Genomic DNA, 17,831 nt, shown 5'->3' on the forward strand with positions numbered 1-17,831 from the left:
ACGGGAGCGCAGCACACCCTCACACCGGCGGCCGCCCGTGCGCCCCGCTCCCGTGACACCCTGTGATCGTTCCACCCGCGCTGGGACGAGTGCTCCCGTGCCCCGAGCAGCGGCCGGACAGAAACGAGCCTCAGGGACCCCGCGGGCGCCGCACCGAAGGGCATCGGCGGCACGGGACGGGGCGCGTAAGGGGGGCGAGGGACCCGGGGGCGCTTCCCGCTGCCCGGCCGGGGCGGGGCGGGGGCGCGGCTGAGCTCGGCGCAGGGGAGCGGCTCGGCCCCGGCTCCGCCTCTGCCCCTGCCCCGCCAGGACGGGACGGGGCGGCCCCGGGCAGGAGCGTGCAGCGGCGGGAGCCTTCTTCTTTCTCCTCCTCCTCCTTCTTCTTCTTGCCCCCTCCTCCGGCTCCCAGCGGTGGTTATGCGCTGCCGGGACCGGCTCTGAGGGAGTGTGCGGACAAAGGCTGCGGGCCGGTGCCGGCGCTGGGGCGCGATGGAGCGGCGCGGTGGCTGAGGCGGCTCGGTGGGGCCGAGCCGAGCCGAGCCGAGCCGGGCCGGGCCGGGCCGGGAGGCAGCGGCACATGGTGCACGGCTGGGGCCCGGCGCTGCGCACCCTCGGGCGGGCCGAGGGGCCACCATGGACAACTTCTTGGCGGAGGTGAGCGCGGGCCCGTGGGGTCTTCCTTTCCTCTCGTCCTTCCTTCTCCTTCAGCTTTGTGGGGTCGCTTTGTGGGGCAGGAGCCGGCAGCAGAGCGGCAAGGGGCTCCCGAAGAGTGCCGTGTGCTCCCCCGCGTGAGCGCCTCGACCTGCAAGGGGTTTGCAAGAGCAGACCCTCGGGCATCGGCACTTCGTGAGCGAGCGAGAGAGAGAGAGAGAGAGAGAGAGAGAGGGAGGGCTCCCGCCGCCGAAGTACCAGCCTTTCGGGCCGTTACCGGGGGTGGAACTCGAGGCCGCCGGCTTTCTGTCGGGAAGGCGCTCGGCGCTAATTGGGGCTTATTAGAGCGCTGCTCCGCGCCCCCCCGGCGGCACCCTCTGCTGCTGTTGGTCCCCCTGGGGAGCGGGCTGCCGTGGGCTCCGGCGCTGCCGCGGGTCCATGCTCCTTTGCCCGCGCTGCCCCTGCTGCCGCGGCGTACTCACCCCGAACCCGGGTATCGGGGGGAGGGGGGGGGGGGTTCACTCCTCGAGGTTTTTCCTGCGTGAAACCTGGCGAGGTTACTTTTCCTGCCTCGCAGGGGCAAGGGAGGCTCCAAATGGTGGGAGTAGAGCTACTTTTTTAAGGTCTGTTTCTTAAATATATGTTGTTAAAGTATAGACCAAGTTTTCCGATACCAAATGCAAAGCAGTAAAGTTTAAGTCTTGAAAGCAGTTTGAACTTTACCATTATCTCACGGATCTTGACAATCTCCTCATGTTGGGTGTGCAAACCGAATAAAGACCCTTTGCTACTTAGGGTATACACTGAAAGTCAAAACTTGGCTCCTATTCTGGTCTAAGTTAGCTGAATTTTATACAGTGATATTTTACCAAATGGTTCAGCCCACCTGGTGTGGACGCAGCGTTACAGACATAAGGTGTCTGGTGTTAACACAGCGGCTTCTCTGTGTGTGCTGTACTCGCAGGCTGCTGGCAAAGCTTGTATTGTATCTGGGTTGCGACTTCTTGGTGACTGACTGCACGACTGCTTTAATCGCAGCTCTCGCAGAAGCGGTTGCACTGCCAGGGTTGTAAATGCAGGTCAGGCATCTGCTTTACAAGGCTGTGATTAAGCTGCGAACCCGTCCTTTGCCCTCATGAAATAACTTCCCTCGTGTTCTCGGTGCTGCTGTTGATGGTCCCACAAGAAAAATAGGTGATCTGTTTGCTGGAATAGTAATTAGTGAAATAAAAGAAGGTCATACACCTTACTGCTTGTTAGCTTTTCATTTGTCAGGCAACAAAAGTTCTGTCAAGTGCAATAAGAAGGAAGAAATGCAGGATTAGCTTTGAAAAAGTCTGACTTAAGTAGTAATATTGCTTTGTTTTTTTATCCTTCCCCCTTCCGCCCCGGAGAGAATGTAGCCCTTGCCTTTCAAAAGCATGCAAGCCATGAGCAATATGGTAGTATTAGCCTAGCTTTGCAAAATTAATCTGAAGAGTCATTCACTCTGACACAAAGTAGTGTAGCGTGCCCTACATAAAGGTGAAGAAGAGTTTTAATGGTTTTGACTCCCCTATTAGCCAAAATTACTTGCTCCAGGGAAAAGGCAAGTAAATTTTGCCAGTCTCTGTTAGTATTTCTGCATGTATTTATGTTAATTTGTGGTTGCTGGATGCAGACTTTGATCTTTCTTAAGAACTCTTACTCCCTTTCAACGTGTTGATATAACTTTAAAAGATCAGTAAATATAGCACCTTGACTTTAATCTGCATCCAAAGTCCCACCCGTAAGTATAAACATTTTCCCTTCCTCACACTGAAGCATACATAAATGGCATATAGGGAGCATGAGGCACAATTGCAGAAATGCACTTGGCCTGGCCCAGCTACCACAAAAAAATGTCTGTTGAAGGCACAGGATTGAGCCACTAGCTGGGTAATTTAATTTGTGTGAGGCAGGCATCCTGCAGCTGCTCTTTACAAAAATATTTGCTGACTTATCTGAGAGAATTACTGTTCTTGTTAAAGTAAGTTGTAGTGTGTGGAGGAAAGAGGAAGTTGGATGCAAGGCGCAGGTAAAAAGCCTGCTCTGCTCTGCTTTCATTTGTCAGCGATATGAGTCTGCTGATAGAAATGAGATGTAAGGAAGAAATTCTTTACTGTGAGGGTATTGAGACACTGGAACAGGCTGCCCAGGGGAGCAGTGGACATTCCATCCCTTGCAGTGTTGAAGGCCAAGATGGGGCTTCGAGCAGCCTGGTCTGGTGGGAAGTGTCACTGCCCATGGCAAGGGAGTTGCAATTAGAAGATGGTTAGGGTATCTTCCAACACAAACCATTCTATCATGTTTTGGAAGGAAGGCTGGTGAGTGAGAAAGGTATAGGTTGCTCCTCAGCATTACCAAGAGCTTGCTGCACTGAAGGCAGGAGTGTCTTCAATCTGGCTGTTTCAATAGTGTACAACTGAAAGGTATTAGAAAGAAAACTCCTGTATTACTATTTCTCCCAAACTTTTCCATAACTAGATGTTGACTGTGGCCTGTTCTCGCTGTAGGGTGATACCCACTGGAATAAAATGAGGCAGCTGGCTTGGACACTGCCAGAGTGCTGCCACAGAGGTGCTCCTCTTAGGACTTGCTGCGTTAGGTGAGGTATGGGATAACACCAGGATCCCACTGGTCAGCTGATGCTGCTGTTGGTGGTCACTTAACAGCATTAGGATTTCTCCATCTTGCTGCCCAGTTTCCCTTTCTTACTATTTTTCATATTCTTAGCTTTTATTCTTATAGGATTACAAGTGCCTGTCTCCAGAGAAGCCTTAATTTCCATCTATGTCCCAGTTTTCTAAATCAGCCAAAAAAAAGAAAGGATCTGAGTAAAGATTAGGCTGGAAGAGTCAACCCTGGAACTTGCTCCCCAGAATGCTTTTATTGCTGGAAGTTATTAAAGTAATTGTACAACTGCATTCTAAATACAGAGGAGAAGTGTTTTCCAAGGGTTTAAAAACTAATTCAGGCTGTTGATTGATTTGTGTTACCTTTTGGTGTCTGAAGGAAGGAAAGTCAGTGGTAGAATTGTAACTTCTTCAGTATATTTACATAGTCATGCTTTCAGATATAAGGTGTTTAAACCTGTAGAAATCCCTGAGATCTATACTCAGAATTAAGAGTATGAGTGTGTGCAATAGAGCTGTTTGGCTGTGTTGCTCGAAACAGTCTGAAAAAAATCGTTCCCATATGTTTTACCAGCAGCTAGGGTGCTTGCAAGGGAGCAGCCTCTTGTGGTAGCTGAGGTCAGGCTTTTTTCCAGTGAGAATGCATCCCTGCTAAAAGGGGATGTATGCCATAAGGGAAGAAGGAGAGTCATTTCAAGATGAGAAGGAACACAGGGAAATTTTACACAAAGAAGGCAGGAGAGGGAAGCTCAGACTGCCTCTTCAGCATCTGAAGTTCCCAAGCAGTGCTTACTGGGCCAGCTGGGGAAGTGGATGTAGAAGTTCATCTTCCTCCTGTTGTGCAGGGAGTCACTTTGCCCAAGATATACAGTGTGTTGCACTGAACCGTGGTCACTGCCCTTGTCACAGGAGAAGTGTGGCAGTTGCTGGCCCAGCTGCCATAAGAGAGTGGTTGGGGTTGGGAGGGACTTCTGAAGGTCATCTTGTCCGACCAGTGCTCTCTGAGCAGTGCTCAGCTCCTGAGGAGTTTGCAGCACAGTGAGCATAGCGGTGGCTGTTGGGATTGATGGTGGTTAGCTGCTGCCAAGCTCTAAAGACAAAGGATTTCCCTTTCCCCTCGTAATTTCCATAACTGGAAGAGAAGGCTGAGGACAGTTCTGTCTCCTGCCTTCCATATAGAACGTCTGGGTAGATGGTGTTGAAGGAGAGGGTTATAAAATCAGCATTATCATAGAGGTTTATTGGAGCTGTGGGTAGCCTCCTTGGAGACACAGCAGATACTCTGTCCAGCATACTTTTATTTTTAGCAGTACTGCTTGTACCTCCAAGTTCAAAACGGTTTCCTTCATTTCTGCTTTCCACTGTTGCCCATATTTGCTTGGGTACCCTGTTTTGAGGGCAGAGCTCCCAGCATGAGTCCTGAAGGAGCAAGTGTTGAACCTCCCTCTGTGGGAAGGAGATGGGACAAAAATTAATTCTGAGGCTTTGAACTTTGCTTCAGGGACCTGTCTGAGGAGGTATCTGCTGAACCTGGAAGCTCTTATTTTGGATATGCAGTTTGCAGCAGACTATTCTGTGGTGCTGCTGTGCTGTGGCATTTGGAAGATTGCTGCAGGACCGCTGGCAATGCTCCTGCCATGCAGGTGATGGTTCACCATCTCCTGCAACCAAGTGACCTTGGCACTGCCAAATTTCTGCTCTGAAAGTGAAAATCTGGTAGTGCTAATAAATTTCTGCATCGATACACACGCTCTTGGAAGTCTCCCAGTTTTGGTATAGAAATGTCTTACTGATAGGCGCAAGTATGGGTCTGATGTTCCAGCTTGCTATGTTGGTGTCAGCTGTTTGGCTTGGCCAAGTTGCATGAGACTGGTGGGGTAAAACTATCATCCCACTGGTGATGGCATAAAGTTTCTGGAGGGCTTCTGAATGCCAAAGCTGTGCCAAGCAGGAGCAGTGCCTCTTCTGGCTGTGTTGATGTTGGCTGTGTTTTCTGAAGTTTAGTTTTCTTAAAAAGCTGATGGTTTTGTCAGCTGTTATTTTTAGGTTCATTAGACAGCATTATGTTTTGACTAGGGAATGTTTCGGGGGGTTCCATGTCTACCTTACCGAGTTGGAAAGATGTTTTTGCAGGTTTATTTCTGTAAGTTGGGAAATCACATTCAGTTCATCAGTAGCATGTCATCGTAACTGCCTATTACACATACTTCACATGTGCCTTTTATAAGGTACATTTGTGTGACTGAAGCAGAGTCATCGTCACTGGGCTGGAGTCTAGCAGCCCTGCTGGCACCATCAATATTGTAAAATGACACAAGAATTCTCTTAAAGCTGAAAAACATGTAACTATTGAAATTGGCTGTAGAGGCTCTACATTGTACAGGGTCTGCTTGTGGCTTTTTAAGTATTCTCAGTCAGACTCCAACCAAAGGAGAGCTGTGAAATCCTTACCGTTACAGAAATCTTGGCTGCTTCTGAGCCTCAGCTTTTTTTTACCTTCTGGTGACACCTCACTGAAATGTTCCTTTTTTGTTGGTCTTCTCCCTAATTATATGTTTGTGTCAGCACTTTGAGTAAGCTATTTTGCTCCAACCAGATTTTCATCTTTATATGTATTTTCATTTGGTGAGCCCTCTGTGTGGGTGATGCTGAAGGCTGTGAACTGCTTTGGCTCTTTTCCTGTTTTGGAGCTATCGTACAGCGTGCTGTCTGGTAAAAGGGAATCTTGTTTGAAAGCATGGCCAGTCCCAACTTATTTTTGAAGCCAGCCTGGATGGGCTTATGTCATAAATGCTTCACAGTTTTTTCCATGATTCTGTGGAGGCAGGAGATGACTACTTTGCAGGAGAGAGGGGAGCTGGACTTTTCTGTTTCACATGGTGAATTTAGTGTGCTGGTCCCATGAGTAGCCTGAGAAACCTTGGAACCTTTCAGTGCTCTTGTTGTCCCATGTGCCTCAAACTGTGGAAAGAAAATTTTGGGGCCGCTTATCAAAAGTTATGCTGTCGATTGTCTTGGTTGTACCATGTTTGGCTTCTGCTATGATGTTTTTAACTGAATCTTAGGTTTCAGCTTGGGAAAACCAGAATAGTCATATTAGACTTCAGAAAATAGCCAAAAGAAAATTGGTAGGTCCCTGGCTGTTTGTATATGTGTATTTATGCAGTGTCAATGTGTTTGCACAGAGCAAATCCAGACCTAACCCCTAGCAAGTGAATAACATGCCTCTTCTTTTTTTTTTTTTTTTTGGGGGAGGGGGGCTGTATTTTTTTTTTTTTTAATATGGGGAGTGTATATTGATTGAACTTAAAAAAAAATAGAAAAAGATTTCTAGTGAGAGAAATGTCTTTTCATGTCTCTTGGGTGGATGTGGCCCCAGTGGAAGGTGTTGCAGTCTCCTGTAAGGGACAGGAGCAGCAGCTCCATCCCTTGCACGCCTGGCACGGTGACTATGTGCCTGGTGCAGGTCTGGAGGGAAGTGTTGTCCTCTGGGTAGTTTGATCTGTTCATCCTTTTTGGCTGCAGGGCTGGTATTTTTCATTAGTGAATCACAGTCCCTGGCTATGGTTGGAGCCAGGAGCACAAGTTTAGGGTGGAGCCCTGGGAGAAGGGCAGGAGGGAAAAAGTCACTGTGAATTAAGACTTTTGCTTGGGGAGGGGGAGGAAGGAAGAGTTATCATCTTTAAGTCACTAATTGTGGCTACTTTACATGTTTTGGGAATTGACCTCAGAACTTGATAGATTGATTATGACTTCAGGCTTGTATGAGAATCATGGCTTAGGTGTTCTCATTTCTCTTGATCTTCCTGTCATGTAATTTGTCATTATGTGACACTTTAAACCATTAGTGAGATGTGAAGGAGGATAGCTTGGTGTTGGGGCAACAGTTCAGGGTAGGTTACTGGTTTTGAGGTATTACTGGTTCAAATTTTCATTTTTTTTTTTAATTATTATTTTCACTTATTTACAATTTTCCAAGATGTTCTATGAAAATTTTGGCATTATCCTTTGGTGATAGTTACTGTAATGCAACTTCATTTTGGGCAACCCCCTGATTAAGAAAGGTTAAATGGATTATCCTTTTGGTTAGAAGTCCAAGCTTAAGCTCAAACACTTCATTCTTTTAAAGACAGGACTTTTCAAAGTTTGGATGTAGAATGGGAAATGATACTAACTGTCCTCCACACCTGTCTTGTGAAGTAAGCTATATCCATGCTGATGAAGAAATTACTACTTTGTTACATGGAAAATAAGTGTTATATTGGAATGTATACTGTGAAAGGTTTGTTAGGACAGAAGGAATGAGTAGTGTTAGTAGTGTTTCCAAATGTACCTGTAAGAAGTAGGAACATGTTGGGGGAGAATGTACTGCCTACCTTAGACTCATTTCTGCAAAACTAGTGAGAGAGTTATCTTGGGTAAGTCCAAATAATGTTTATGCTTGTTCTTGTTGTCTTCAGCTGCACAGGCACTGCAAAGCTGTGTCAGAGGGTGTCTGGTGGCTTCTCTGCAGGGTGTCATTCTGTGGACATCATGACTGAGGAAGTAACTTCCCCACTATAAAGGGGTAACGGAGTGGAGAAGGCTGCCGAGTTGTTTCAGCTGTAAACTTGTCACACCTGTGCTTGTTTTACTGATAAATGTAAATAACTTGCTCTCTATTTAGGTGCTTATTTCACAGTATCACAGTATGTTAGAGATTGGAAGGGACCTCGAAAGATCATCTAGTCCAATCCCCCTGCCGGAGCAGGAACACCTAGATAATGTTACACAGGAATGCGTCCAGGCGGGTTTTGAATGTCTCCAGGGAAGGAGACTCCACAACCTCCCTGGGCAGCCTGTTCCAGTGTTCCGTCACCCTCACTGAGAAGAAGTTTCTTCTCAAGTTTAAGTGGAACCTCTTGTGTTCCAGTTTGTACCCATTACCCCTTGTCCTATCATTGTTTGCCACCGAGTAGAGCCTGGCTCCGTCCTCGTGACACTCCCCCTTTATATATTTATAGACACTTATAAGGTCACCCCTCAGTCTCCTCTTCTCCAAACTATAGAGACCCAGCTCCCTCAGTCTTTCCTCATAAGGGAGATGCTCCACTCCCTTAATCATCTTAGTTGCCCTGCGCTGGACTCTCTCCAGCAGCTCCCTGTCCTTCTTGAACTGAGGGGCCCAGAACTGGACACAATACTCCAGATGCGGTCTCACCAGGGCAGAGTAGAGGGGAAGGAGGACCTCTCTCGACCTACTAACCACCGCCCTTCTAATACACCCCAGGATGCCATTGGCCTTCTTAGCCACAAGGGCACAGTGTTGGCTCATGGTCATCCTGTCGTCCACTAGGACCCCCAGGTCCCTCTCCCCTACACTGCTCTCTAACAGGTCATTCCCCAACCTATACTGGAACCTGGGGTTGTTCCTGCCCAGATGCAGGACTCTACACTTTCCCTTGTTATATTTCATCAAGTTACTCCCTGCCCAACTCTCCAGCCTATCCAGGTCTCGCTGGATGGCAGCACAGCCTTCTGGCGTGTCAGCCACTCCTCCCAGCTTAGTGTCATCAGCAAACTTGCTGATAGTACACTCAATTCCCTCATCTAAATCATTGATGAATATATTAAATAATACCGGTCCCAGTACTGACCCTTGAGGCACTCCACTAGTCACAGGCCTCCAACTAGACTCAGCCCCATAGACTACAACTCTCTGGCTTCTCTCCTTCAGCCAGTTCGCAGTCCACCTCACTACCTGATCATCCAGTCCACACTTCCTCATTTTAGCCGTGAGGATGCTGTGGGAGACTGTGTCAGACTGTTTCCTTTGTGGCTAAGTGACTGTTTTTCAATCTAACCTAGAAAAGTCTTCTTATTTGGTAGAAAGTTTATAGGGTTCTTTTCTATTTCTACTATTTTTCTTTGTTGAAATCTCAAATGTGAGTGATGTTGATAAAACTTGATAATGTATGTTTTTCCTTCTTGAATAGCCTACTAGGAATAGACCCCATTTTGGTTCAGATTTGAAGCATGGCAGAAACTGGGGTGTGTCTGGTTACTGACCGAAGTTAACATTTCCATTTTGTGTAAACCCTTCCATAGATGGTTTTAACATAGTTTCTGTATGAGATATTGTAATTTTTCATTGCAACTTTTTAAATTGTAATTTAAAAGTTAGCAACTGTGCTTAGTTATTTTTCATGAAGAATGAGCCCCCGCAGTCAGTAACGGGGGGGGGGGGGGAGGAGCCATTTTTGGTTTTGAGGAAAACTGTGCAGTTTCCCCTTGTGTATGGAAGGAAGTCTCCAAAAGTGAAAGGTACTGGTCACTTGTATGGGTTTCTGAACTTGCACTGAAAATTCAGATTAAGTACATCTTAAGCTGTTTTGTCTCAATGGCCCTGCCTCCAGTGCATAAATATAAGCTTGTTGGAGCAGAGCCTAAATGTGGGAGTCAATATAATACTTTTTACACCTTCTAGGATAGATGGCATGCTGAAGGAAAATGTCCTGGAGGATAGACATTAGCAATCTCCTGTATCATCCAGTGGCCTGCCAGACTTCAGAATCGAATAGGCTTCCTGTATGTTTGTATTTGTATGTTAATACATTTTAGCAAATATTTTAATTGCTTCAGTGGGTCATTTTGCTGGGTTTATGGTTTCAGACTTTCTTTTCTTTGAAAGTATGTTATCTTCATCTTGTGGTGGGCCTCACTAGAGATTTTTTGAAAGAATGTTAAGCAAAGGTGAATATTGAAGAAGTCAATGTTCTCTTTAACCCATCTCTTAGACAAGTTAAATCTTTCTGTGAAATTATTTGGGGTTTGGTTTGGTTTTGTTCTGAATGAGGGAGAGAGGAAGGAAGAGAGGGGAGCTCAGCCGCAGGCTTCAGGAGCTGAGCTCCCCTCTCTTCACATGTGATCCTGGCTGATGGCACGCACAGGGTGACTGGCTGAGTTGGAGGACTCAGGAAATAAAAGGCTTAAGTACACTCTGATGTGTTGGTGTTGCCTTTTCTTATATATTCTTGGGAAATAATCCTTTATTGTAGATCAGTAATACAAGAGTGTGTTAATACAAGTCTGTTTTGTTTTGGAGAATGCCCTTAAGGGAGATGCTGTAAGGATAACTTAGCAGAGGAAAATGCTTGTTGCTTTTTCCCCTGAGGCAAAACTATGTTACCACTCTGAGCAAGTTTTCCTGAGGGCTTTTTATCATGGCATGTCTGCCTCAATACTGCGGTAGTTGTTAAAAGTACTGAGGATTTTTTGGTTTGCTTTTTAGGTTCTTAACTTCTGTACATGATAATGTCAGTAGAACAGCACTCATCTGGCCAACCCCGCCATCATGGTCTTGAAGTCAGGATTGATTTTGGTGCTTGTAGTGTAACCTCAGGTAGGAACCTGGGGCTCAAATGTTTGATGAGTGCTAGCTGTCATTAACTCCAGATGCAATTACAAAGCAGAGTATTTCTGAAAGTTGTCATCAAAGTTAGTACCCCAATCCCCTAGGCCCTCTTCTTTTCCTTGCAAACCTTCAACCATGGTAGACTGTGAAAGTGGTGTTGCTGCAAGCCTTGTATGGTTTTGATGTTGTGCATTGTATATGTCTATTCTCCTTTTCCCAACCTTGCTAACAGAAATACAGGATTTCTCTGGGAAGATTCTCACGCTTCCCCTCTGCTTTCAGCCAAACTGGTCCTAGTTTTGGGGCCGGGAGATAAGAGAAGTTTATTCCTTGTTTTGAAAAAGTATTGATGTTTATAGCATCATCGGAAATTGATTATTTGGTCCCATTTTAGTTGCTGTTGTTTAGTGTGCCCTTAAAATGTTTACTCAGATGAAGTGAAATGTCTTTGTTAAGAGAATAGGTTTGTTTTTCTTACAAAGTTGTTTATCTTGAGGAAAAGTCAAATCCCTTTGTTTAACGTACCCGTCTGGTTTACAGGAGAGTGGATATCACTTATATTTGACCATTTTAGTTGGTAAAAATAGATACAAACCAGATACGATTGTGTATCTTGGGTATATTTTTGTTTGCTTCAGAAAAGAGCCAAGTTGGCAGGATGCTGGAGTTCACATCAGGACAAGGAATAGGTGCCTATTCTGCAGGTCAGACATCTTGCTTAGTTGGTTGTCTTCCTGGATCTCATTCTCTTATTAAATACAGACTGTGGCTTTGTGATTAGGGTTTATCTCCTCATTACAGCTTTCTGGTGATGGGTACGATGGATAGGTTTGTTTGGTGTGTACAATCAGTTCGTATATTCCCTAAAAGAAAATGAGAGCAGCGTTTACAGCAGGGCTTTAAAGGATGGCATTTCCTGCTGCTTTTCAGATTGTGTACCAGGAGGAGTGTCTGATGAAGTGAGCTCTTGTTGTTAAGACTCCCAGAGATGGATTCTGCTGTCTGATACTTGATAAGCTATTTCAAGGAATAAACAAATGGAGCAAATCTGAGCTATAAAATATAATTTGCGTAGCAGCAGCTCAGTTTCCCCCCCCACCCCTTCTTGCAATTGTATAATATTTTGTGTGCCAAATCTGGGAAGCTTTAGCAGGTGGTAGATGGGATTTTGACAAAGTTGCACACGCAGCAAAAGGGTGGTCCTCTGTTTTGCGTTAGTTTTGAGAGTCTCTGTTCCCGATTCCTGTTTCTGTCACACCATTTCTGCCATCATTTGCTTTGGCGATTCAGTACTTTAAATGACTACAACCCTGGTGCAGTAGTAAACTTTGTCTTTTTTGCACAGAAGCCCATTAATAAACTTAATTGCAATGTAATGCAATAGTTGTAGTAAACTTTTACTGTATAGTTACACCTTTGTCAGTAGGAAACCTTTGTACCATGCAGTTAAGGTGGAGATGCCATCAGTAGCTAGTGGAGGGCAGGAAGTGGTACCCAGATCTGTGTATTTTCTTTTGCTCATCCAGTGGTCCTTTGGTGGAGCTTGTTCTTAGCAGTCCTTACTGAATGCAAAGGGGGCACATCAAGTTGTGGGATCCTCTTCCTTTGGATAGTGATTCAGCATTTACTGTCTTCCAGGTGCTTCTGGAGTTGGGCAAATACAGGCTGTAATCCTGATTTTGATTTCTTGAACTTGGGTGCTACTTATAGAAGCAATCCTTTATATTGCTTGCAGATACCTGATCTGAGAAGTGCACGGTTTCTTTATGCGGTCAGAGAGTCCACAAAAGCTTTGCTGGTTTTCTGGGAATTTTTTGCCTTTTTTTTCCTGCTGGAAGTCATTGGAGGCAGCATGTGCTGTGGCTGTCTCAGCACACAGGGATGCACCTTGTGCTCTGTGTGTAGAGGGGGGTCATCTCTCATTAGGAAAGAAGAGTGAGTGCATATTAATCAGTGGGTTAAATTGAAGGGGCAAGAAGTGCTCAAGGCAGCAAAGGTTGTGGACACCTGCAGCAACAGATCATGGATGACGCTGCTGTGGGGATTGCCCAAGGCACCCCTCTGGGAAGCGGAGGAAGGGAGCATCAGGCACCGAGCAGGAGCATATGCTGTAGCAGGATGGCTTCTCAAAACCACGTCAAAGACATCTCAATGTCCCATCTCAACATTCCTTTTTGGATGGGACAACAATATCTGATAGCTACCGCTTTAAAATGCATAAATTAAGCTCCTTTTTTTTTGGCTTTGCAATTCCTGTCACAGTTGCAGAATAACCTTCTGTGCTGTCCTGAGGCCAGCTGGAGTTTTCCTCGCTGTAGGTTTTGAATGTGTTTTTTTCTGGTTGGCCTCTGGTATTACAAATGCCAACATTTTAGAAAGTCTTGGTTTTTAGGGTTGCCTTTCTGAATATCTTTTTTGGCGGTACTGAGCAATGGCGTGTTTCTGGATAGTTTTACACAGGCTTATTGGGAAAACCTGGGGTTATTCTTGAGAAAGCTGCAGTTATGTATGCCTTAAAAATAGGACTTCGTGGCATTTGTTAGTACTGCTCCACTTGTGGCAATATTATTGCAGTAAAAATTGCCCTTTTTAGTTTTAATTGCACTGAAATTCCTGCTTTCTGTTGTCATGTGATCATCTTTTCCCAATAATTTTGTTCCAGATGCTGTACCAAAGTATTGTAGTGGCTCTTTCCATGAGAGCAGTTGTGGTGCTACCGGTTGCTCTTCAGCAGACAGCTGTATTTTCGTCAGATCTTGGTAACTGTTAGAAGAGGGAGACCTTTCAAGAGATCTGTGTTGCATGGTCAGTGCTTTACATCTAAGACTGCAGAGGTAGCTGGTAGCTTGGGATTATTAAGAAGTCCACTCTACGTCTTTGCTCGTGGAAGGGTCTGAGACCACCTGGAAGCTAAGGTGCTCCTTGTATGTGCTTTTAGAAAGAAAAGACTATGTCAGTAAGCTCAAAGCTATGGTTGTGTAAGCTGCTGCTTCTTTTGTGGGTGTGTATATTTATTTAGCTTGCTGATATTTTATTGTACTTGCAACTGCAGTGCTGTGCACTGTTGTTTCTCTGTGTACCAATGAAGAGGAGGCAGGTAGGGGGAAAACTGTACCTTGTACTCTTTGATGGTACAAATCTAAATATGAAATTTGTGCCATCTTTTTATATTAAAACTGTTGTTCCGTGCTAATGCTGATGTTATCTAATGCTGTTGTGTATTGCACATGTTTTTTTCCACTTAAATTTAAGTAAATGATTTGGCACAGCCAGGGAAATGCCTACATAGGCGGAAACATATGGCCATGAGTTGCTTCATGATTATTTAAAAACAAAACAAAAAACAAGACATTTGGTTTGTATATCTTCTCCCTCTTTCTGACTTTTGTAGTTGGGGTTGACTGAAACAGTAAAGCTATTTGCTGTTTGTTTATTTTCAGTGATCTGGGAAGTTTGTTGACAGCTCAAAAGCCATACTGAGCAAAAATAACAAATATCTGAAATAGCTAAAAGTTTAAATTCCCTGCTGGAAAGGTGGTTTGTTGAGGAGAAAAAATAAATTCAGAAGTGGTAACCATTAATGGCTATAAATAAAAAGTTACTCATTTAGGCTCTCAGATGGGTAAAAGAGAGAGATTGTTCCAAGTTTTTAATCTTTACTGTGTGGTAAAAAGTAAGGTATGTCATGCCCTGCCATTTTTTAGATAGCTCTAAAAATAGCTGCACTTGGTGCTGCTTTCTGCTCAAAGAAAGGTCTTTAAGTATGCCCTCATAAATAGCAAGAGGTTTGGACGCAGTCTGAAATATTCATGAATTTATGAATAATTTCGCTTCTAATAAGTTGTTCCCTGCAAGGCAGCATCTCTATTTGTTGGTATGTTTGCAGTTGTGATAAACCACTGAATTTTGTTCTAAACCAGTATCTTTAATCCTTTGAGCAATATGGAAACCATGTAGGCAGTAGCTAATGTGTTTCTAGTGGGTCAGTAGGTCTGGTTGTGTGGAAAATAAAGCTTGGGGTCTGCTGGGTACCCTGGAAGAGCCCTGGAGACCCCATGATGTTTGGGAGTGGCTTTGGAGGGGACACCAGTGTTTCTAGTCTTTAGGTGTTGGGATTAATCTTTTCCAGTGGAGCACCTTGTGCAGTCTGGGTCTTTGTGTTTCTTGTACTGTGTACAGTGCTGATCCCATAAATTACTTTTTTTTTTGGTTTAAAGTCTTTGTTTAAAGAAGTAGCTGCCTTTCAAGCTTAGCTGTGTTTCAGCCTAATTAAGTGAGGAACCTGGGGGCCTGCATGAATAGCTGAATAATAGTTAATCTCTCTTTGACTTCACTGGTGCAGTACTATGGCTTTCATCTTCATATCTAGATTTCTTCAGCCTTGGTGTTGACTGATCAAGCACTGACACTTGTGCCCTCTTTCTTCTTTAATGCCAAGTGCTTCTGTGGACATGTTGTGCTTCCCAGGCTTCTTTGGAAAGTGATAATAAAGATGGAATGCTCCTGGGTTTATCGAAAGTCTTACTTATTTTGGCTCCCTGCATGCATTTTGCAAAGCAGCTCTCCAGCAGCTGAGAGGGCTGCTACAAAGGTCTCTCCTGAGCCACAGGTAATGCAGGTGAGCAGACTGTTCCTGACCCACGAGCTTTGTTTCTCTTATCAGTGGACATTGGCAGTTTCCAAACAAGCAGTTGCGATAGCGGCTTCTGGCTGGGCAGAGCAGGAAGGCCTTGGGGGAGGAAAGGCATGCAGGTGGGTAGGTTTAAAGGCGCAGGAGAGTTCTAGGGTTTTGGCGCTTTATAACTAAGCTATGTGATCATGGATAAAGATAATGAACCCAAAACAAGCAGTGGCAGAAAGTGTTGAGGCTTGGGTTTCTAAAATTTGATGCCTTGACTTGCATAATATCAGGATGTGTAATATTTCCGTGGAGATTTAGCTCTACTTAAAATAAGTAAGGACATCTTGATTCAGCAGTGTTGGTAATCCCAGTATGAACGTGGGACACAGTTCCACCTGAATTAGAAATACCTCGTGATTTTGGCTTCTAGCTGGGTACAAGTTGCTTGGCTTCTTAACACACCACAATCCAAGCTTCCCATGGGAGAGCTAATGAACTCCACTTAAGAGAAAATGGTCAAAATGACTAAAATCCAGAAGGTAACAACTGCTGATCTTGGTACAAATTACGTTTAAGTAGTGGTGACCATGGTTCAAGCATAGCTTCTGGGCATCTACTCTTACGCTTACTGAAGTGTCCTTCTGCATTGCTGCTGTAACTCCCTGGTGGGTAACTGGGGGGTGAAATGTCCCCGTGTAAGGTATGATGCTGTGTCATCCTTTCATGCAGGGGTGCTGGTGCAGCCTCTGCAGCCATCTCTATGCTGTCAGGGATGGGGCAGGAAGTCTCTGCCACAATCGGTTCTCTGTGCTCTCTGCATAGATACGCCTTTGTTAACTAATGACTTGTCTAACTTGCCACCGTTTTTTAACCCGTCTCTGGATCATTGTTATGCTGATTTGTACATTGACTGTAGCGCTGCTTTTATTGCAGATGTGTTCCTGGAAAGCTAGAAATGATTTTCAAATTTGTAACTAATTTTTATTTTAATTAAGCCATCAAACCATCTCACTGCAGTACCTGGCATGTGTTGAGGGCTGAGCATTTACCACTGGTGACTTCTGTAGTGGAGATGTTCAGAACCGGCTATGAAGTTCTATAGGAGATTTTTCATTTTTGGCTTTTAAGGAAGCTCTCCCTGAGAGACCATTGGCTTTGGAAGAGTGCAAATATTGCTACCCTATTGGCCCGAAGAGGCCGAGTTTCAACGATGCTTCCTTTAATTTAGCAGAAAGGAAGCAGAGCAGCGTATGAAATTGGGAGTAATGGAGTTGGTGTCTTGTAGTTCCTGACTTTGCTGAAGAAATTGAATTGCCTTAGGACTGGATAGGGGTAATTACATGCCAGCCTGTGTCTTTTAGGCACCAGATGGTATCGTGAGAGCTGTTGTTAAGAAGTAAAAAAATCTCTAAGTTGTAGGCATTGTGTAGAAAATAGACTTAAAGAAGAATTGGCCATTGCTCTCCCCTTGAAAAGGGCAGGAAGAAGCTGTGTATGACGTTATACGTTATTGTGTAAAATTTTACAGGGTTTTACAGGGCAAGTGATGTTCAACCCTTGTGGTGCAGCACTGTCTGTGTTATTCACACAGCTACCTCAGCAAGGGCGGGTGTGGATGTGTGTGCTCTCGGCATGATTCATGACTAGCCCCTGCCCACTCCTAAATATTCGAGCATCAACTTGCTGTGGAAAATGTCTGCTGGAAGCTTCTATTGCAACAGAAGGACCATCAAATGTAATCACATCTTTTATTACTGTAAATGAGTTTCTTTTTTGACAAAAAGTGACTGGATACCATTTTATTTGAGGGAGAGACTTTCACAGCATATTGGGGTAGATGACAAACAAACTGCTTGCAAGTTGGCTGAAGTTGTGTATTACCTCTGGAAGCTGGATGTGTTTGAGATGAGTCTTAAAATGATCTGGAGGAACTAAAATGAAGCATGTGCCTCCATATACTTCTAGCTAGGAGCCTAGATTTTGTAACCGTCCTCTACAAATGGAATCTTGCTTATGTGACTATGAGGTGGGGATTTAACTTCTAGGAGAAGAAAACATTGTGAAAGCGTGTGTATATCTGAAAATATACACAGCAGTTCTGATGGTCACATTTGTGCATAAACAAACATGCTCCTGGCTATCTGAAGATGAAAGGGAACTGAAAATGTGACCAAAACAATGTTGTAAGGGCGCTCTCTTCAGAAGATCTGTTGGGTGATAAATGTGCTGCCAGAGTTTAGCTGTGCTCATCATATGTATGAGCAGCTAGAATTATGATGTAATTATAGTCACTTCTTCAAAACAAAGACAAGTTGATACTTGAAACAACAGGGAAATTGTAGGAAGGCTGGCCCATGAGCAAGAGGGAAGATGATGTCATGTGAACGCTGTCATGGGATTTGGATGATTTAAACTGCATCACTGCATCTGCCAAAAACTTGCAGCCCTCAACAAGTAACTGTCAGCTTTTGCTGTCATTTCTAGTTGCAAAATACTACAGGATTTTCCATTG

The 17,831-nt window shown here is 44.7% G+C and overlaps 1 protein-coding gene across 1 annotated transcript in view; it reads left to right on the forward strand.

The window, feature by feature from the left end:
* Positions 1–545: 545 nt before the first annotated feature.
* MYO10 (myosin X) overlaps positions 546–17,831 on the forward strand; it is a 160,402-nt gene continuing 143,116 nt past the window's right edge. Inside the window, exon 1 of the mRNA XM_057428891.1 lies at positions 546–654. Within this exon, the coding sequence (XP_057284874.1) occupies positions 634–654 (21 nt within the window). The 5' untranslated portion in view covers positions 546–633. The remainder of the gene's footprint in view (positions 655–17,831) is intronic.

Source organism: Pezoporus wallicus, unplaced genomic scaffold (assembly GCF_028554395.1).
Source record: "Pezoporus wallicus isolate ANWC-B61680 ecotype Strahan unplaced genomic scaffold, APGP_CSIRO_Pwel_v1 contig_6658, whole genome shotgun sequence".
Taxonomy (NCBI): Eukaryota; Metazoa; Chordata; class Aves; order Psittaciformes; family Psittacidae; genus Pezoporus; species Pezoporus wallicus.